Source organism: Ostrea edulis, chromosome 1 (genome assembly GCF_947568905.1).
Source record: "Ostrea edulis chromosome 1, xbOstEdul1.1, whole genome shotgun sequence".
In the NCBI taxonomy this organism is placed as follows: Eukaryota; Metazoa; Mollusca; class Bivalvia; order Ostreida; family Ostreidae; genus Ostrea; species Ostrea edulis.
Window position 1 is genome coordinate 78,856,593 of NC_079164.1, and position 23,250 is coordinate 78,879,842.

General features: G+C 34.9%; 1 protein-coding gene across 1 annotated transcript; it reads right to left on the reverse strand.

Moving 5' to 3' along the window:
* Window positions 1-1,772: 1,772 nt before the first annotated feature.
* LOC125679677 (squamous cell carcinoma antigen recognized by T-cells 3-like) lies at window positions 1,773-23,222 on the reverse strand. The gene is made up of 25 exons (XM_048919095.2): window positions 23,027-23,222; window positions 18,758-18,884; window positions 17,204-17,308; window positions 16,770-16,954; window positions 16,552-16,657; window positions 16,334-16,458; window positions 15,974-16,129; window positions 14,909-15,050; window positions 14,318-14,425; window positions 14,055-14,117; window positions 13,550-13,608; window positions 12,823-12,932; window positions 11,917-12,029; window positions 11,325-11,398; window positions 10,871-11,038; window positions 10,377-10,557; window positions 8,782-8,945; window positions 8,593-8,676; window positions 8,385-8,489; window positions 8,055-8,144; window positions 7,810-7,893; window positions 5,901-6,064; window positions 3,523-3,927; window positions 2,252-2,441; window positions 1,773-2,070 (listed from the first exon to the last, which is right to left on the reverse strand). Exons 1-23 carry the CDS (start codon window positions 23,204-23,206, stop codon window positions 3,741-3,743), a joined length of 2,880 nt encoding a protein of 959 aa, XP_048775052.2. The 5' UTR covers window positions 23,207-23,222; the 3' UTR covers window positions 1,773-2,070; window positions 2,252-2,441; window positions 3,523-3,740.
* Window positions 23,223-23,250: the final 28 nt, after the last annotated feature.

Below are 23,250 nucleotides of genomic sequence, written 5' to 3' on the forward strand. Positions count from 1 at the left end.
TTTGAAGAGATCTTTTAATTCAATTATTAGATATCTTCAATTATTTGAGTTTATGTTAATTTGGCACTCCATACACTGAGTAAATGTAATTGGTTGGTTTTCAATGCCTTTAGTATGTGGACATAAACGTAAACTTTTAATATGCCTCTTACAACGAGGTACAAGCACGAGGCATGTATTGTTTACGCATTTTTTGAGTTCTCTATATTTCATATTTTTGTAATAGCTGAATTGCTGTTGGGCAAGCTCCCTACTTGATATACATTAATTTCACAAGACATTGTTTCTGGCAACTACGAAACATGTCACTGGTGCATGATACATGTATTCACATTATAAAGAAGTACATGCAGTACTATATGCAAGTCGTTTAAACAGGTAGTAACTGTTCGGTCGGCATTGAATGTGAAGATCACTGATCTTTAATTTGAGCACGACCTTCAAAAGTGGAGTGTCTTGTTGGTGTTCCCTATGGGGCGCCAGATTATAAACATGAACTCAAAAATTCAATTATTGCGCACAATAAGTAAATTGATGCGATCAATCATTGATTTGATGCGCATTAATTCAAATATTACTCATATCAATTCAATTGATGAGCGCATCGATGTGGTGGAAATATTGCTAGCAAAATCTAATTTGGAGCTCGGTATAAATGATTTAATGATCTCTTTAATTCAATCGAAGATATCTTCAATCATTTACAACGATTTTTACAATGAATTAATGTGCGCATCAGTTGAAAGAGATCATTAATCTCTAATTAAATGAATTAAAGATATCTCTAATTACATATCTACTCTTTCTAAAAGAATTACCATGCGCATCAATTGAATTAAAGATATCAATAATTCAATTGAATAGAGGAATACTATAGTAATTCAATTAATTGAATTGATGTGCGCATTAATTGAATTATTGCTCTCTTCAATGAATTGTAGCGCACATCAGTTCAATTGTTGACATCATCCATTCACCTGAAGAAAGCAACAATTCAGCAGAATAATAATGTTATCACTAATTCATTAATGCACGCTATAATTCAGAATTGAAGATATCATTAATCATTTTGAGATCTTGAATTGAATTGTGCGCATCAATTGAATAAATGATGAAAGATGTCTTCAATGATTTGAATATATTTGGCGCCCCTGTATTCCCCGGAAACAATAACCATGATCGCATCAACCGCAATTCCTAGATAGGCCCCTGAAATACATCGATATGTAGTAAAAGACATGGCATAGTCCTCGCGGGATGCCAGATTTGAGCCCTCATGCGACATATTACAAATTGACACGATTTGTGCGAAAAGGGACAATCTTATCATCAACAATCATGGTATCGGGATATACATACTCTCCATCACACAATTCAGGTAGGCAAAGAGATGAAATGACCGAGAAATATGGGTTCAAATCATCAATTTCAAGGTTGTAGACCTACTCGTGAAACGTGGACGAAGTGTTTGAGGTAAGAACGGGTTTGTGAAATTCGGTGAAAAATTTAATTGATCAAGATATGTCTACTACACTCTATGCAATATGATGTTTGCAGAATTATGGTGTAGTTTATGTGAAAACCGATCTCATACTCGGTGATACTGCGTTTATTGAGCCGAGTCCTCGTGATCCACAGTGACGACTCCTCCACTGAGACGTTGTATACGGTGTATTCTAACCCGGATTCCCATGGGAATTATCCGATAAAACGAAACCAAAAATATGTTGCCGTGCATAAGCCAGCCACTTCAAATTATAATCACTACGCTAAACATTTTTCTTTCCTTTATAAAACAACTTGAGTTTACAAAATATGAAATCTGTCATTTATCAACGATTTATCCCTCAGAGTATCACCCAAGCACACTTTTTGGTGGGGGTGGAGACCTGGTATGATGGTTCACCGTGACAGTTACGGGCGGTGTGGGGCCGTCAGTTGTCCCTGGATGTGGTGGTACTTTAGTGGTGAACGGTGGTGGCGAGTTTGTGGTACCTTTCGTTGTAGTAGTTAACGGCGGTGGCGTGTCATATCGCCTCCTCAAAACCCTTGCCATGTTCCATGTTGGATCTGTTATCAGAAAGCGATCGGACTATGTTGCTTTGTAGGACACCGTTAAAATATTAAATTACTAACAAAAGTAACTAAAAGATACATACATGCACGTACTAAAGAATTCAGCCCCCTTCCCCAATATTCAACATTTCATCAGAAAATAACCTGCAATAGTTTTTGACCTCGCTTCCGTTACCTTTCGCAAATGGAAATCTGTCCTCACACAGACTGAGGCAATCAAAGTATCCATTCGCCGTGCACGTGCATCGTATGCAATGGGAAGCATCGGTGAGCACGTGCGTTTTCCCGGTGTGCACACACCTCCTTAGCGATCCTCCAACCGCTGTGCTCACCAAGAACGCTAGCAATGTCAACTTTAGTATCATCTAGGAGAAAGAATTGCGTAATGTTGTGTATATTGTCTTATCATTGAAATTACCTGTTGACTTATCGGTGGTTGACGCACCTTAATCATGTCCAGTGTCTCACTTTTAAGCTATCAGTCATATCTGCATAGTATTACTACGTACGAGGAACAAGTACATGTAGGTTTGGTCTCCCAATGACATTGAAATTCCAGCACGATTACTCAAAATCTGACGCAAGAAACTGGGCACTAGGTAGTTTTTTTCTACTACAGGCATTTCTTAATAAGGAGACCGTTTTCTGCATTGAAGTGAGAGAAAAAATTAATGGCATGGAATGCATATGGATAATAAAATTTACGTCCACGAATTCCCCCCACCTCTAGTCCTCCATACCCTATATTCAATTCCCATTACTGTGGCAAAAAGTTTTGTTTTTACATTATAGGGAAATCAAACCCGAGAAATTTGATATAGGTGAAAAGTGGAGGATATGTACAATATTTTGAAATTGAAAACTTTCAAATTTATCTTATTTAGTTAAAAGAAACTTCTTTTAGTAGCAATAATCTAAAAAATTATCAAAATTCCTGCTAGACTTGAACACATGATCTACTGATCAGCAGTCGATAAGTTAACCAACTGAGCTACCCAGCTAGGCAATTGAGATTTAAGGATGTATGCTACACCAGAGAAATTTGATGTTGATGAAAAGTGGAGGATATTTACAACAATATTTTGAAGTTGAAATTTTTTTTAATTTACTTTATTTTGTCAAAAAAAAGTTTTAGTAGAAGGTAATCTGAAAAAAATTTAAAACCCCTGCTGGACTCGAACCCGCAGCCTACAGCTCAGCAGTCAGTATGCTAGCCTACTGAGTTACTCGGATAGGTAATTAAATGGAAAAGGAAAAGTTTAATATTGCTGATATCGATTTTTTTCATCCATGTTTTTAAAGGAAGTCAGCCATTATGACGATGTAGAGTACTACCTTAAATTTAGATGTTTCAAAAGGAAGTCAGCCATTAAGATGATGTTTTATTCCTCAACAATTGTGAAAAACTCCTGATCTAATAAATAAATGAAGACCATTCTTACCCACCTTCAATTTTGTATTATCCATGATAGAGTCAACAGCATGAAAATTAAACCTTTTTCTATTTCATGTTTAACCAATCAGATTACATGACATGTTCATATAGTACAATCATCTTTCTTATCAGCATTAATGTCATTCACAAGAACAAATGAAACCAAAGGTACTATGTACTTTATTCAGAGTAAACAAATAATATCTGCAATTCATTCTAACAATTGAAATCATTTTTTAAGCAGCATTTTTCTAAAATCGTCATTGCTCATTTTGGTAGTAGTTGTAGTGCTGGCTGTTGACTGTCCATTAGTCTCTGTGGGTGGCGGGGGTGTAGATGTGGGTCTGGCACTTTTGGCAGGTGTTCGCTGGATTGACCTTGGCACTAAGGACAACTGTGTACGAGCCTTTCCTCTCCTGATCATAACAAACAAGTTTACAAACTTTAAATAGATGGACTAAACTCTGTAATCAAGTTTCACAGGCCTCCATGGTATCCAATGGTGGAGGGCATACATAAAAATGTTTAAAAATGTAAAGTCTTTAAAAAATTTCACTTGAATACATAAATATTAAAAAAAAAAATTGAAATACCAAAAAATACTGAATTCAAAATAATTCCAATTGATTTACACTCTTCAAAATAATTCATATGTCCTTATCTAAATTTAAACAATTATCATACTACAGAAATGGTCGTAGTTGTAGATGTATTAGTGAATGACTATCTGGAGTGTCTGTTCCATTCTGTAATCTTGAATCCATTTCAAATTAGAACTTCATGCACAACCAGGGATTTATTATATAGTCATTTTGTTTTTTCCATGTGAATTAAGAGACACAATAAACAAATGAAACTTTTAGACATTTTGCTGTTTTGTTGTGTTGGTGAATTTCAAATCAAAAACTTAAATGACTCGTTTTAAAAAATGCTGCTCAACATCATAATATAATACCAAAGTTGAGTAATATCTGTTCTGATGGATGAATATCTAAATACATGTAATCAGAATCTGATTTTATAAATAACTAATTGACTATTTACTATGATTTTATAAATAATTAATTGACTATTTACTATGATTTTATAAATAACTAATTGACTATTTACTATGATTTTATAAATAACTAATTGACTATTTACTATAAGTTCTGAAATATAAACATAAATTGTGTACAGAGTACATCCAACGAAGTTTACATGCACCAATGTTATAGTAAAACACAGCAATAGTGAACCTCCAGGGCCAGCAAAAAACAGTTATAGTAAAACACGGCAATAGTGACCCTCCAAGGCCAGCAAAAAACAGTTTGTTGTAACTAAACTTCATTATATTCAACACAATTTTTGTTATTTTCCTGTCATAGGGAAATAAATACATATATCAATTCCCAGTAAGTGTGAATTCATTATAAGTGTGAATTCGTTATAAGTGTGAATTCATTATAAGTGTGAATTCGTTATAAGTGTGTTCATTATAAGTGTAAATTCATCGTAAGTGCGAATTCATCATAAGAGCGAATTCATCATAAGTGCAAATTCAATATAAGAGCAAATTTGTTATAAGTGTGAATTCGTTATAAGTGCGAATTCATTATAAGTGTGAATTCGTTGTAAGTGTGAATTCGTTATAAGCGAGAATTCATTGTAAGTGTGAATTTGTTATAAGTGTGAATTCGTTATAAGCGTGAATTCATTATAAGTGTGTTCGTTTTAAGTGTGAATTCATTATAAGCGTGTTCATTATAAGTGTAAATTCATCATAAGTGCGAATTCATCATAAGAGCGAATTTGTCATAAGTGCAAATTCAATATAAGTGCAAATTTGTTATAAGTGTGAATTTGTTATAAGTGCGAATTCGTTATAAGTGTGAATTCATTATAAGCATGTTCGTTATAAGTGTGAATTCGTTATAAGTGTGAATTCATTATAAGCGAGAATTCGTTGTAAGTGTGAATTCGTTAAAAGCGTGAATTCGTTATAAGTGTGAATTCGTTATAAGTGTGAATTCGTTATAAGCGTGAATTCGTTATAAGTGTGAATTCGTTGTAAGTGTGAATTCGTTATAAGTGTGAATTCATTATAAGTGTGAATTCGTTATAACTGTGAATTCATTATAAGCATGTTCATTATAAGTGTGAATTTGTTATAAGCGAGAATTCGTTGTAAGTGTGAATTCGTTATAAGTGTGAATTTGTTGTAAGTGTGAATTCATTATACATGTAAGTGTGAATTCGTTGTAAGTGTGAATTCATTATAAGCATGTTCGTTTTAAGCGTGAATTCATTATAAGTGTGAATTCATTATAAGCGTGTTCATTATAAGTGTGAATTCATTATATGCGTGTTCATTATAAGTGTGTTTTACTGTATCAGGTAAACCCCTTACGATTCGGTCTCTTTCTTTCCTCCACCCAGTGCCAGTGTGAAGGAAGTGTCCTCCCTGGTGCTGAGGGGGGTACCTCTCTGTGGAGGGTTACTGATGGCCACCTCAATTTCGTGTTCACCAATCTTCAAACCATCTGTCTTGACCACTGCTTTTTGTGCATCATGCTAAAATGAACATAAAACTGTGACCATTTAATACAAACATATATGTACTGGTGCAAAATACTATTTAAGGCAACTCCATACATGAATTTTTATCAGATAAAAATATAGAAAGTGTATTTTCATTTATTAGAGTTAAAACTAATAAATCATCAAATAAAATATGTAGGTCAATACACTTTTTAAGATGTGAGACATACATAAACAGAATCATATCTCAATGTAAGAAAATAGTATATTTCCTTAAACAACATTTTCAAAATTTCACAAAAACTGGTTACAATGCTATAATAGTATTTGTAACAATTTCATGAAACTGTTTCTTTACAAAATGTCTGTGAAAAATAAAGGAAATCTATCACATAATGGAATTGATAAAGGAATGAATAAAAACAGAGTTTTTGCCCTTGGATCCAGCATCTTGAAACATCATTGTTTATTCATATATTTAGGGGTCATCCATAATTGTCAACCATTTTCCAAAGTGTGCAAAAAGCACACTTTTTGAGACACCCCCCCCCCCCCCCCCCCCCAAATTGTACATCAACCATTTTCAAATTTGAGTGGTTAGTGTATTCATTTTCAGTAAAATATCTAAGTACAAAGCAGATCTGGAGGATTCTGTGATGTCTTTCATTTCGAGTTCACAGGAATATATCCAATAGACATATGAATGAAAATCATTATTGTTAATAGATAAAACGTCGTCTATATATCTGAATGTCGTACTGAAGACCACAAAAAGAGATTTTTAGGTCACCTGAGTAAACTCATGTAACCTATTGCAATTAGTCTGCGTCTGTTGTCGTTCGTTGACAGTCGTGTATTAGCAATTGAAAATTTTTAACTTCTTGATAACTACCATTCCAATTCTTTATTCCATATGAAACATCTTTGGGACAAGGAGGGGGCATAAATTTTAATTTTCAGGATTGCTGCACCCCTGGGGTCTTAGGGATGGGGAAAACTTCAAAAATCGACCAATTTTCAATTTTCTCTAGAACCACACATGCATAACAAAACTTTTTCGATCGGTAAAACCTTCCCAAAGAGGGTGGTTTGTTGAGCCATGCCTCGTCCACCCCGTGGCAAAAACAATCAATGTGAAAAATAAATGCCGGCAATGTGTTGATTATGCGTTACATTCAAGCGCACAAAAGACGTAGATGAAATCACGACAAAATAAAACCGAACTCCGCGGATACGAAATAAATCCGGAAGAGAAAAAAAGAGCGTACGATAAAATTGTCGATTTTTTTTACCCCCCTCCCCCCGAGCGTGCTTTTTGCACACTTTGGAAAACGGTTGACAATTATGGATGACCCCTTAAAACTTTTTTTGAAATATCTATGTTTCATAAGATTTTTTACAATAACTATCAGAAAAGACTCCAACAAAATCAATGTTCCTATCATGCATAAAACAAAATAAATCGATTATTTTGTGAAATCTGATGACATCACTGTAGGGTGGAATTGCTTTAAATAGGAGGTGTGGGCTTTATTGTGACAGAATGGAATCCATTTCACAAAAGATATCTTGCATTTACAATTAAAATTCACCTACATTTCACATTTTCAGAAATAGTTGAGGAAACCTATTGCTTGTGTTTAACGACTATCTACATGGAAATCAATATAGAGCGACATAATGTAAATAACTAAAAGGCTGGAGTTAATTGGAGTCTAAATCTTAGATAATTAGTAAAATAATTAGCATAATTTGTGAAGTGTGTAAATTAATATTACCTCATCCTCATACTCTACATAGGCTAAGCCTTTGGGGGCTCCACTTCTGTATGTGACCATTCTGATCTCTCGTACACGCCCATGCTATCATTACAATGCAAGGTAAGTTAAATTCCCAGCTGCTTTGCATATACTGTACATAAACTTGGAAAATGTTACAACCAATTACAGAGCAACTACCTCACTGAAGATTGGAAAAATGTTATGACCAAATTATAGACAATGACCAATTACAGAGCAACTACCTCACTGAAGATTTGGAACAGAGCATCCTTTGAGCAGGTAAATGGAAGATTCTTCACAAACAATTTGTTCTTCTCCAATTCAGTAGAAAACTGAAATAAAGATATCTTGGTAACATTGAAGTTGCTTTAAAATATCACAATGTAATGGACTCTCTTTATTTTGCAAGAATATTTCAAAAGCAAATTCAATTACATGTATTATACCTTAAAAGCAATATTTCTCAATGAATGGATATTTCATTGGATTCAAACTTTATACGATTCTTTTTCATGTATGCATGTCATCTAAAGCGTACATTTTACTTTGCACATTTAAACTAACTTTCCCACCTTAAATTGAGCCTTTTTCTGACTCCTGTCTTCACATTTGGAGACAAAAACTGGTCTGCCCTCAACGGGTGTTCTGTCCAACTTCAAAGCTTCCAGCATACCCAGCTAGATAAAATCCCAACAGAAATGATAAACATTCCAAATACACCTGTCGTTTACCCATAACAACACATGCAGTCAAAACTCAAATTATCTGAAACGTCCTTACCTCGTCTTTGAATTCTACATACGCATATCCTTTCGATTTCCCTCTGATACTTTTCACTAGCCGAATGTCCGTCATTTCTCCACACTGTTAAAAGTCGAGCTACAGTTACTCTTCCATTCGTGTTTATATTTTTAAAATCACATAAATTACCCTTGTTTAGTGAAATGGAGCTTTCTTTGGGATACACACCTTAGCAAATAATTGTCCAATTCTATCTTCATCTATGGAGTAATCCAGATTGCTGACAAAGGCTGTTCGCTTGGACTTATCTGGATCTTGCTCAGCCTTCTCTACAAACTCTGAATGCGAGTTAGGCCCATCCCCTTTACCACCAGTGTTGGGATTTTCTTCATCTGATAAAAAAAATTAGTTATCCAACAGTTTTCACAGCATTTGCAGTTTGTGGCAATATCTATTCTGGGTGAAGTTCAATTCAATGGTTGGTATTACCTATTCATGTATAAACAATCCTGCAACAGATTTTGATTGCAAATGCAATCAAGAATAGGAGATCCATGGGCCACAACACTCACCTGGATCACCTTGTGTTTTAAAAGATTTTTATCCTCTTTATTTTCACCAAAAGAAATTTGACCCATGTTGTTGTCCCATCATTCCTACCCTCCCATGGCCATGATTCAACAAACTTGAATCTGCACTACCTGAGGATGCTTGCCTATTAACATAACTAATTATGGCATAACTGTTCATAAGAACATTTCAAAATACTTTACTATACAATCCCATATAAAACTTTGATCCCTTGTTGTGGTCCCATCCTAACCCCAGGGGCCACAAACTTAACAAACTTGAATCTGCACTTTCTGGGGATATTTGCATATTAATTTGATTATGTCCCTGTTTCAAAGTTTTCACATGTATACACATAAAACTTTGGTCCCCTAATTGTGGCCCCATTTTACCCAAAGCAGCCATGATTTGAACAAACTTGAATCTTCTCTAACTGAGGATGCTTGCATATTAATTGACTAATTAAGGCCCTGATGCTCTTAGGAGAAAGATTTAAAAAAAAAAAAAAAGAATTCTAATATATTCTCATGTAAAACTTTGATCCCCTATTGTAGCCCCTCCCTACCCCTAGGTACCATGATCTGAACAATTTTGAATCTCATTTTAGAGAAAGCTTTCACATAAGTTTTGTCTTTTCTGGTGCATTAGTTTTTGAGAAGAATATTTTAAAAGATGCCAACGTTATATATATTTTAACTATTTCTTGATTATCTCCCCTTTGAAAAGGGTGTGACTCTTCATTTGAACAATTTTGAATCCCTTTTAGGCCAATTAAAATTAATTGATAGATTATCATCCCCGCCCGCCCCTCAAAAAAGTTTGTTTTTTTCCCCACAAAAATTAAGATTTCAAACAAACTTGCTTCCTAGTGACATGAGTGAATGATTAAAATCACAGAATGTTGGTTTTATATCTTCTACAAAGGATTCTTTGAATGTTAACTTGATTAACACTTTGTGTGATGCCTTTTTTCATGATTTTTTTTTCTTGGGGAAATAAAAATTAATAAATAAAATCCTCCCACCCACCCCATATTTTTGTGTGATCCCAGATGATAATCTACTAAGTTGAATTTGCCTTATCTAAGGGTGCTTTATGGCAAGTTAGGTTGAAATTGGCCTTGTGGTTCTGGAAAAGAAGTCAAAATGTGTAAAGTTTACAGACGGGCAGACAGACAGATGCCTAACAAATAGTGATAAGGAAAGCTCACTGAGTTTATAGCTCAGATGAGTTATAAAAACTTGTGTCTGTACCAATTTTTTGCTTCTTCGCTGCAGGTTCTGTCCCTTTATATCCAGGTGGAGGTGGTCCTTTAAATCCAGGTGGAGGTGGTCCCTTAGATCCTGGAGGGAGAGGCTCCTTGAAACCAGGTGGGGGTGGTCCCTTTGAGCTTGGCGCTCCTGGTACTTTGAATTCACCTGACTCATCTTCTGACTGAAATAAAGTGTAAAAGGAGTCATCTTATTTCAGTTCATGAGTTCATTTCCTATACCACTTCTGATTAAGACTGTTTCAGTGAGAAGTTGATTTTCTTGTTTATAGTAAATTTCAGAGTGACAATACACATACAGAATATATATAGTACAGTAAAACTCTATAAGGATGCACAAGAGCACATGAGCAAGAATTCCAATTATGTTTTACAAAAATCTTTGCATGTCTTACGAAATACCTTATATGAACTAAAGCATGAAATAACTACTTTGAGGGTACTGAGTACTTAATCCAGGTAATTATGTCTACTCACCTTCCTTTTCTTGGTCTCTGGCTTCCTTTCGATGACCCTTTGTGAAGATCTGTCCTCATCTTTACTGTCTTTGTTCTCAAATCCTTTCTTTCCTTTCTGTTTTACATCAAACCTTTTCTGTTTCTTCTCTAGCCTTCTGTGTTGTCTTTTTTCCTCCCTTTCAGCCTCCTAAAACAAAAGCGTGAACTAAACAGTGGAATCTCTATAAAACTACTGTTGATTCTAAATATACATGAGAAATTTATTTTTGCATAATTTCACGAGAAGCATCACTGGCAAATTAAAATAACTTGTTTTTATTTTCGTATTGCTAAAATACATTTAAAAATTCTTCACAATGAGACTACTTGCGAATTTGTGTTTTCACGATTTGACGTTTACGAGTCATTTCACAATATCAAGTTACTCGCGTAAAATAAGGAAATTTCTTTCTGATGTAAAATAAGTATCTTACTTTTCTTTCTTTGTTGATTGCATCCATATGTATCTCACACTTAGTAACTGCTGCATCATACTGTTCTAAATTTCCTAAAATTATAAAAGTAACTCCATCCTCAGGTGATCTTATGCATACCTAAGTTTTTTTTACAAAATCTTTTACTTTTGTGCATTTGGAATTTTATTCACCGATACAAAAAAATCTGCTAAATTATTTGATACTGAAAGAGTTGATAGTATTTTCTATAAATAATTAATTACATGTTTCTATATCTTAAAGAATGTTGTCAAGGGCAATAACTCCTATGCTGCTAGTTCATGCATGTAAATTATACAAAGATTTCCCTGATATATATATATATTATACATTATACAAAGATTTCCCTGATATATATATTATACACTCTCGTATACATTTATAAAGTGGCAGTTTTCCGACACCGTTAAAGTTTCATCATTTTAACCAGTTTTATATATTTTTATCCTGCTGTTCAATGAAATGTGTAATTTTCTGATGTTGGTATGTAAAATTTATTTTCTTGATAAATCACAGCTACCACATTAAATTGAAGAAATTGCAAAAAAATTATAATAAAGTAATTTCTGACCTTCCTCTCTTTCGAAGTTGATCATGGCTTCCACAATTCCTTCAGGCCAATCTGTGACCACATTCAGCGCTCGGTTAAGAAGTTTTCGGCAGTGTTTGTTATCACCATATGCCCTTTAAATGAATTTTATTATTAAGAACAACCTACAACACTTCATATGGTTAAGTCCTCTATTAGTGGGAAGGGGGGGGGGGGGGGGGGTGTCAGGGTTCACAGTGCCATACCAAGCTTATTGCTCATTATAATTATTCCCTCAGATGGTCCATTACATGTCCAAGATGACAGAAGAGTATTACACATGTAAATGTACAAGTAATTTTAGTCATGCATCTGAATTATTCAGTTGACCTAATATCACAATTCTTAATCCTACGTTTAGATTACTGTAAATCACATTTTATTCATATGAATATTTTTTTTCTCATGTACAATCATGAAGTTGCCACTGAACACTCAATGAAAACTTGCACCTCTACCCACTTTTGACTATCTTGTATTAAAATTGTAAAGAAAGGGTTATATCTACATGTATCATCAACTGCAGTTACAATTTTTGAACTACAGTAATATAATAATGATAATAAATAAAATTTCATAGTAATGAAAACCATCTATAGGCATCGTTTGATAAATTCTACACGTTCTAGGAGCAGGTTTCAGTGTTTTAAATTATCTACATGTAGTCACACACTAAACGAAAACATTAATCACTTTAAAGTATGTCTTCAACTCTAGCTGTATACAAAGATGGCCGACCAGGTATTGATTTGCAGGCTTTAGTTGCCAGTTTCGATGATTTAAATTATCCAATCATCAAATGCAATAATTACTGACATTTTCTTGGTCAATCGTATCGCCCGCAAAAATGTCAGTAGTATTATAGTATGACAGGAAATGTATATTTACCTTTCTATTTTGAGATAATCTAACCATAGGGTTGCCTCGTGATTTCTTCCTGCCGACATGATGTCATTCCAGATTTCTCTTGCTCTAGTCATATTTTTACAAAACTTGCCCTGAAAATTTTGAACATGTCAAAACATATACTGCCATACCCGATATCCTTATATGATAAAATGAATTGCTCTGTCGTAGCCGATATCCTTATATAATAAAATGAATTGCTCTCTTTTCACTAGTGTATTACTGTAGATTCCTAAATATACATGTGTAATTTATTATTGCTTAATTTTTTCAAGAGGCATCACTCGTGAAATAAAATTACCCGCTTTCATTTTTCCATTGTTAAAATACATGTATGAACTCTTGATTAACAAACCACACGCGAATTCACATTCACATGATTTGACGTAAACGAGACATTTTGCCATATTAAGTCCTTGCGTAAAATAAGGAATCTACAGTATTCCTTTCATTATTTCTTTCTAATTTCTAAAATTTCGTATCAATCCGTGCTAAAGTATGAAGTACAGAGCAGCTACCCTAATAAAGCTAATTCAACACTGTATACTTCCACAACAGCTGTCATAAAACTGAAGTTACATAAAATAATACACATCTCCATCTTACCTGACCTGATGTTAACTATTAAGTTAATTACGCCTCTTACAATAATACACATCTCCATCTTACCTGACCAGATGTTAACTATTAAGTTAATTACGCCTCTTACCTCTATAACAGCCCACAACTGTTGTAAGCTGCCCTTTGGGTCTGCCTCGACACCATAATCTGATACAAAAGACAGAGGCACTATAACAGCCAGTTAGACAGTATCTGTGTTCTGCGATAAGACGGAAGAGAAACAATTGTGTCCTAGATTGCGTCCGGAGACTAAGAATAATTCACCGGGGAAAAATAAATCCAATACTGTGGAATCATTAGATTTCAGGGGGGCTCCATTTTCATGCATTTTGTGGGTATCCTCGTCCCACTAATTTCAAACCACAACAAAGTCCATGATTTATATCATGACTCAATGTAGGTAAATCATAATTTTGTTATGCCAGTTACTGGAACTGCAATAATGATAAAAGCATTTGTCCAGGCATCAAGCAATGGGATTTGTCAGTCCTTATTTTTTTTTTAAAAAGAAAGTTCCACAAGATAATAGTGGTTTAGGTACATGTGTACAATACTTGCATGATAAAAATAATCTAAAATATTTACACACTTACATGATAAAAATCCAACAGCACTCTCAATTGTTATTCTGAATAATTCCAGGTCCTCTTCATGGTCTGGAGGAAACAATGAATTAAAAGCCACACATATCAACAAGCACAAAATTCTTCCAACTTTACAAAAAAAATCTTTCTTTCTCAAGAAAAGGGGAAAGCAATCCTCTTCATGACTACAACCCTCAAGTCTTTCTAAACATAAATCCAAAGATGTACAACTTTTTGATGACATGGACAGAGTGTAGCACTAAGCTGCTTACCCTGATCCCATTTGATTCTCCGTCGCAGATAGTCACAGTACGTACTCCACACAACCAGGTAGTCGGCACCCGAATTAAATCCACACTGTAACGCCCGGTCTACCAATTCTAAAAGTAACCAACAAGACGGGCTGGTGTAACACAGTGACAGCACAACCTACGCTAGTTAATTCCAACAAGTACTAATAATAGAGGGGCCTTCTCAGAAAAATTACACAGTTAGCAGAGTCCTCCCAGTCTCCACTGTCATATGTGAAACCTTCAAGGGACTGCTGCTGCTAAAAGGTTGTATTTCGCTTTGACAGGGAGTGGATGAACTGCCTGGGATTGTACAGATATCTACACGTATATACAATTCTTTTATGAAGCTCCTGTCATACACTTGATCAAGTTCCTTCAGTTTTTTGTTACAAATCATGACTTTTTTTGTATGTATGGTGATTTTACATAACATCAAAGATTTCAGCTGAGATGAGCTAATGAAAAAGTTCACTCTGTAAACTATTTATTACCATATAGACTAAATGATTAAATGATTTGCTGCATTACAAGGTCCCCATTCAATACTGGATATTTAATGGTAGCAGTTACCTTTGATTTCCTTCTGTGGTTTGTGGAATCTCTCCATAGCTAATATGTACCGCTGCCATAACTGAGAACACCATGGGCAGTTTCTGACTGATCTTTCATACATCCCAAGGACCAAGGTTTCCACCTGTAGTCTTTTATGATCCTGTGAAATTAGTAATTACAAGAAAACTAAGGACTGATGTACACATATACACTAGTTTGTACTCCAACGGTCACTCTGTAGTCCAACAATAGCTCTAGTTACTGAAAATTACCATGGGCTTGCCTATAATCTTACTGCAGTGACATCACCATAGAAACTCATACCCTGTATGTTCTATTCTGAGTATGAAAATCTTCAGATTTTTTTTTTATATTTACCTATATAACTATTTACAAAGTCAGAGACAAAAGTGCTATCAAAGAGCCAGATGTCATTAAATGTGATCTTTTTCCACTTAGAATTCAATATTTTAAAAATTTTCAGTTTCACAGAAGTGCAACTGTTCCAAACTTTGTCTATAACCTAATGAAAAAAAGGCCATCATTGAATTCAAGAATTCAAATCAAGAATAGAAGCCTTCATGTTCTTCCATGAATACACTACCAAAAATCTATTCCAAGAGAGGAGTTGTGATAACATGGCCCATTATTTCTGGCCCATTAATGAGCATCAGTAACAGCACACAACTGCGAGGGCGTCTTATTCAAGTCTCAAACTCATAGTTATAAAATATTAACTTTTATTTATTTTACAACAATTAACAAACAAGTTCTATAACTTATATTAATGCTACTCGCTGGCTCGGATAAAGGCAAGTTGTAATCAAAAGTTACTGAAGTATAACCTCGTCTTTCCTTTCTGCTAATGGGTGGGGGGTGGGGGGGAAATCACCAAAACCATGCATGCACAATGACACCAATTTGAATGGAATGAAATTTTCACCAAGGTTCAATGTGGTGTATGGTTTCATGAGATTTGAGATAACAATCATTGTTTGTGGAAGGGTATTAGAAACTGGGTCATTGCACAAGTTTTTCTGATCTCTGTCAAGCGAGTTATTAAACATCACAATCCATACTTACCAAATATCTAGCATACTTCAGCCACAGTTCTGAGTTTAAGCAGTTTTCTTGTAATGCTCTTTCAAATAGGTTATGAATTCGGGCTGGATCATCATGGGTCATCTCATAATCAATGTAGGACAGATATGCATCCAACCGTGGCGACTCTGCAGCCGTCTGTAATTTACGCACAGTATACAGACACAAGATCAGAGAAGCTCAAAGAACAGCTAATCTTGTTTCATTGTAAGTTTCATTTATTTCATCTAACCATTGTTTTTCTATCTTTGCTAACCAAGAAATGGTTGTCTAATTGAGCATGCTATTCTTGTTTTTCATATCACAACCCCCAACAAAAATCTGTGATATTAAAGTGCTTACCAAAGCTTCTTCATACGGTGTCAACTTCTCCAGTTTTTCAAGGGCTTTATTATAAGCATCTTTAGTTCCATCATCAATCTCCTCCTCGAAGTATTCCTTAAACTCAGCCATAGTCTCCTGCATATCTGCATTACACAACCCATTACAACTTATGTGTCAGTCACAAGTAGTCGTTTATGTTTGTTATATATCAAAGAATGCATCAATAGTAAATTTACCCATCAAGGGGATAGATAACTGTCTTTTGAAAAGGGAGACCACTCTGTCTTGCTGCGCATTGAATTTTTCTTCCTGCTCTGGGGTGGCTACTTGTCCAGGTTGTGGCTACAAACATTAAAATTCAGATTATCAATGCGTTAAATTTGTACATTATCACAGCTTCCATGATAAGTTAATAATATCCGCGACAAGAATCTTTTAAGTACTTTTAACTGACCATATAACCACTCATCAAAGCATTTTCAAATTCCCTGTAGGCCTCCCACAGACTAGATCCTGCTGCGACGTGAATGCCAGCTGACGACAAAGCACGCTCAAAGACATCTCTGATGTGGGAAATTCCATCAATCTGTCCCATTCCCCCGATACAGAACTGGACATATTCCAGCCACACATCTACAGCTACAATGGTGGAAAACAATTGATTAAATGGGATGACAGCAAACAATTATCTCCTAAACTTTTATATGAACACACACGTCTTACTCTAGTTACATGAAGTTTAGGAACTTGTGTGCTCCAAGGAACATGTGTCACCTTGCATGTGAACAAATACCCGGACAGATCAAATGAACCTCTCACAAGGAATATGCATTCTACAGGCTAATATGCTGTGTGATATTTCTTGTGGGGCTATGTTGTAAAACTTACATAAATAGTCTTTCACAGCTCTCTCAAACAGGTCATATACATGTTTTCTCTCACTTTCATCTGTTGCTAAAGGAATCTCATCTCTGAGCCACTCCAACCAAAGTTCTAAAAGAAAAAAAAGAATTATGTACAATATAATCATAATACATGTAGATACCTGTAATAACATGAAATGCTAGTTTAATTTACTTCAAAATATAATTATTTTACAGGCATGTAATAAGTCTGCATCATATCAATGGTCATTCTTCATGGAAGGCCACTTTGAACCTGAAGTACACATACTCCCCGATTATTTCACCGTAATATATAATTACTGCTACTGATACTGTTTTCAATGCCGTTAAGGACATTTTGATCGCTGGTGCTTAAATCAAATGATGTATCGCATGATTTGGTCAGGGCTGATTTTCAGTTGATTGTCATAAGATATTCGCTCGGGTAATCAAATTCCATTTTGATTGGTTTTAATGTTCCAATACCCTATCCTCCATCAGGGGGTAAAGATTTGAACAAACTTAAATCTACACTATGTCAGGAAGGTTCCATGTAAATTTCAACTTTTCTGGCCAAGTGATTCTTGAGAAGATTTTTAAATGACCCTACCCCATTTCTGCATTTTCATGATTATCTCCCCTTCTAAGGGGGAAGGGCCCTTCGTTTGAATATCCTTGCATCCCCTTCACCCAAGGATGATTTGTACCAAGTTTTACTGAAATTGACCCAGTAGTTCTAGAGAAGAAGATGAAAATGTGAAAAGTTTACTGACAGTTGGACGGACAACAGACAATAGGTGACCTGAAAAGCTCACTTGTGCTTTCAGCTCAGGTGAGCTAAATTAAGGTGTGGAACTCCATTTCAAAACAATTGAATCTTCTTTACCCATGCAAGCATGCATTTTGGCAAGTTTGGCTGATATTAGCCCTGTGGAATCAGGAGAAGAAATGAAAATGTTAAAAGTTCATTGACGGATGGATGGCCGGAAAAGAGATCAGAAAAGATCTGACACTTGAGCTTTCAGTTCAGGTGAGCTAAAAATGTTACAACTGCATGTGTAAAACTACTCAAGATATCACATAAACATTGCAGGATAGTTGGAAGGCAAAACAAATGGAAATGGAGATTACAATAGGATGCCCATCTCTGATACAACAATCTGATCAAAATCAGATCTTATGATTCACTCACATAGATCGCTACACTAGGATCTGACGTAACCCCATATAGGGTCACGTCCGCATGACCTTTTGCTAAGCCAATCAAATTCACTGTGTCGATTTATACCAACAATAATTTTTCTCCCATGAACCCTTACATCATTATTTATGTTAGAGATGTGTTAAAGATGGCTGCGCAATTGACAGAAGATTGCACACCTGTCAAAACATGCGATTTAAACAACGTCTGCATTCTCTGCAGGTTTTCTTTCATCAAATGCTAAAAAATCCTGATGGTATGGTAGCGATCTATGGGAGCAGATCATAGGATCTGATTTTAATCAGATTGCTGATACACAGTCCTAAAATGCCTACGACACCATTGAACATATATTACCTTGTGTGAGAGGAAAGAACCGGCTCATTTTTTCTCTAGTTTCCCTCAGTTTTTCTAGTTCTCCAGTGTTACGAAGAATCTTCATCATTTCCGTATGTCCATCATAAAAGTACGGATTTTCCTCTATCTGTTACGACAGAACTCAAAATTAATATATACAGTGACTAATAAGTAGGTAAATGAGGATTATTCATCCTGTATAGCCGATTAAAATCATGATTTTCTCATGTGTAGCAAATTGCAGTCGTATGAATTACAATCCCATTTCCAAAAATTCCTTAAAACATATTTTCCCACTATACTTGCATCTGAACATACCTTCAAACATTCATCAAAGCCCCAAACAACCCAAAAACTCAATTTCAAATGATTATGTTTGTTGACGTAGCCCGTTAAAACGAACTTCAATGAATTTGCATCTATTAATAATATCCGATTTTACGTAGTTACATGTATTCGGTTTTCATTGATAATTAATATAAAGTGAAAAATGTATAATTGTTTTTTATGTGAAAATAGCTCTTGAGTATTGGAAAAGGATAATCCTGATATGTTATGAAAGCCTAGTCTGGTCCCCACCCCAACTACCAATAGCAAATTGTAAAAACAAAGTTGTGGAACAGGGACCAGGTTATTGAAGGTTGTAAATTTAATTCAGTATTCAAACCAATTTAAGGAGGTACTCTACATTATTAAAATGGTTGACTTCCTTTTAAAACATGAATGAAAATATAAATATCACCAATATTTGTTGATTCATTTTAAATAGCATTGCCTAGCTGCACGAGTAGCTCAGTAGGTTAGCATGTCAACTACTGAACTGTAGATCATGGGTTCGAGTTCAGCAGGTTTTTTTAAAAAAAAAAAATTCAGATTGCTTTCTACTAAAACTGCATTTTTTGACTAAATAAAGAAAATTTGAAAGTTTTCAATTTCAAAATATAGTTGTACATATCCTCCACTTTTCATCCATATCAAATTTCTCTAGACTAGTGTTGCATTCTTCCTTAAACAATTATTTTTAAAGTGAACTGGAATGATTTCCTCCAAAATATTTAAACTGGGCTTGAAATTAACAAATGCTCGTCAGTCTGTGACTGGTTAAAAGTCTGGTGGACTGACTGTGTTTTAGTCAGTCTGATGGGACTGGTCAATTTTCTAAAACATCATTTTGGAAAACATACTTATGAAATCTTGATTACATATTTGGCATTCCTCTGTAGATATCGACAAACCAGATTAGTAAAATATATAAATCTCACATATTAAGTGTTACAATGTTGTCTGAAGCATATCAAGTAAAATAAAATTTAAAAAAACAAACAATTCTCACATCAGTATTACAATATTGTCTGAGACATACTGAGTTAAATTCCTTTATTTTATTTTAATAACAGTAACAAAATATGTTTAATTATTTCTGGAAATCTCTGTTGGACTGGTAATTTTTTTTGCTGACTGGTTGAAATTATACCCCATCAGTCCAGCTGGACTGGTGACATAAAAAGTTAGTTTCCAGCCCTGTTTAAATGAAAAATTTTGAGGGGACATTTGCTGACATCTAGATATAATGCTCTTAAAAACAGTATGAGTATGGAAATGAAACTGGAATGATTTGACTGGCTACTTAACAATAACATGACTACATCAACATATAAAATAATTCGAAGCTGTGAATTTTCGGCTCACGACATGTGTTTGAAGGTATGCACAAGCATACAGAATTTTTTTAATATTAAATAATACAAGAATACAATGAAATAAGGCCTCAACCGTGTACATTATTTTCTGTGCCATAAATCGAAGGTTTTATTTTTAATGGATGGATCTGTAGCTCTCTGGACTGTCCAAATATTTCCAGAGAGCTACAGATCTGCAGCTATTAAATAGCTTGCTGTGGCCTTGAATTCGACATTTAGATATATATCGACAATGTTTTATCTATTAACAAACCTGGGGTCAATTACTTTAAAATGTAATGCATTAAATTACAATTACACTGGAATTTTCACCATTACAATTACCATTACTTTCATTCATATAAGTAATTAATTAAATTAAAGTTATGAATTACATTACACATTACAATGGAAAAAAAAAATACAAAGAAAATTTATGACACAATATATTTGAAGTTAACATTTAAATCAGATTGTGAATAAGTATACTTGTTATTTTGCACATTATAGTTGCATTTTATCATCATCAGATTTTCAGCCAAAGAGCAGCGTTCTGGTCTGAAAAATTTGCTTGCAATTCTGAATAGTCTTTCCACAGGGGCAGATGTTGCTGGGTTGGCCAAGAATCTTTGTGTTGCATTTGTCAGGAAAGGAAATGATATGTAATTCAAATGTAATTGGAAAATAATGGTCATTACTAACATTTTTATGAAAGTAATGCATTACATTACAATTACTTGAAATTCAAAAATGGGTGCATTACACCCCATTACTTTAAAAAAAAAATGTAATGATTACAGTGCATTACCATTTTAAACACATTACCCCAGGTCTGTCTATTAACAATAATAATTTTTCGATACATCAGTGTGAACTCAAAATAAAACTGATCAAGATATAGGGCTCAAGGTGGGTGTGACCGGTCGACAGGGGATGCTTACTCCTCCTAGGCACCTGATCCCACCTCTTGTGTGTCTATGGGGCCTGTGTTTGCCCAACTCTCTATTTTGTATTGCTTATAGGAGTTATGAGATTGATCACTGTTTGTTATCTTCACCTTTCATGCATACACAATATGAAAATCAATCATGCCATTTACTATTACAGAAAAATTCAATATTGTTACGTACTTATGTCTATCAAAATATGTAGCTTGCTGGCAAGTTGCTGTTGTAAGCTTGACACAAAATTATCACATTAATTCTAGGCTTGAGAATGGATCTCAGACTCAATATGTCCTAAAAATGGGTACTGAAAATGTATTCTCTTTAGAGAAGTCGAGAGGCATAGCTTTCATTGACTTCTCCAGGGCTCGAAATTAGCGAGAAATACTCGCAAATTCCGAGTAGATTTGAAAAATAGCGAGTAAAAATAGTGGACACTCACAAATCTTAGCGAGTGGGGATTTACAAACCATGATCGTATCGTATCCGTTTTAAGCCACGATGCGCCATTCGCTTTTCTTAAACTTGCACTCAAAATCATACAAACGCTTACATGAACGAATGATTTCAACAACCGTTTCTATCCGGATTTTCTTTTATGATTGTTTAAGAAACTCGGCGTCAAACAAATGCTTTAGAGGTCGGACATCGCATTATAATGAAAAATATAGACCTGTTTACTTATAGGGGTGATTAAATTGACTTGGTAAAACAAATTCCGATTTCTTGTTAGATAAATGAATAACAAAACGCTCATACTTGGAATTCAAGTCTTCCGGTAGTTAATTTAATCAGAATTTTCTATCTACATTAATTCATTTTCATACTAAGGTCGGGTTGTAGTCACGGCACGAGTGCACTGCTCACCGTGTAGGCGATTACCCAAAACAAAAACAAACAAAAAATCATGGGACTCGTGATCGTGCTGCTTATAAACCACGAGTCTGGGATTCACTTTGAAAAATTACTCGTGACAACCCTGACGTGGCATGAAATTGGATCTATACCTGCAGTAAACAGGTTGTGAATATTAGAGGTGCGATGGTCAAGAGACCTAAACATTGCATCATATGACTTACGTAAATTAGTGTTTTGTCCAAATGATGCCTGTTAACCCACTATATAGGCTCAGTAATGGTGGGGAAAATCACTGATTTAAAAAAAAAATATGAAAAAAGAGCACTGCTTCATTATTTTTATTTTAGCTTGTAGGTTTTCATTTTAGCCTGTGGATCTTTTACCCACAGGCTAAAATTAGCCTGTGGAAGAAAAAGTTAATTTCAACCCCTGCTTCTCTAAAGAGAATACCGAAAATGGTATATAATACACCCCGTCCTGTCAAAATGTAGGGTGTTTTATTGATTTCTTTACGGCAGATTTATGCATTAATATTAAAGTTGCGGAATTTAATAGCCTATTACACAAACCCCATCCTCTGTGAGGATGCGCAAATCTAGGCATATATATCATTACTTGATTCGTCTTGAATTGAAAAGTTGGTCGAAGCGTAAACCGTCCCCGGTTCCAGCATATACACGTTTTCCAATAAGTGGATGTAGGCTATGTCTGTTCACTTCTCTACATAGAATGAAATACGTAGCTGCGCTCGCTCTGATGGTAGTACCATCAACATATGAAAAATGAACCTGCTTCTGAAGCTCCTCAAGCCTCTTCTTGTTTGCCTCCTCATCCTCACTCTCTCCTCCAGATTCACTGGAATCAGATTTGTCGGATTCCATTTCTGCATCTTCTGTCTCTTCTGCTAGACCTTCGTCTTCCTCTTCAATGCTTTTTGAGGTATCCTCTTTTTCCATGCTTTCCGCCATTGCGCGAATTTTGTTTCGTTTTGATAGAGCATATGGATCTTCTT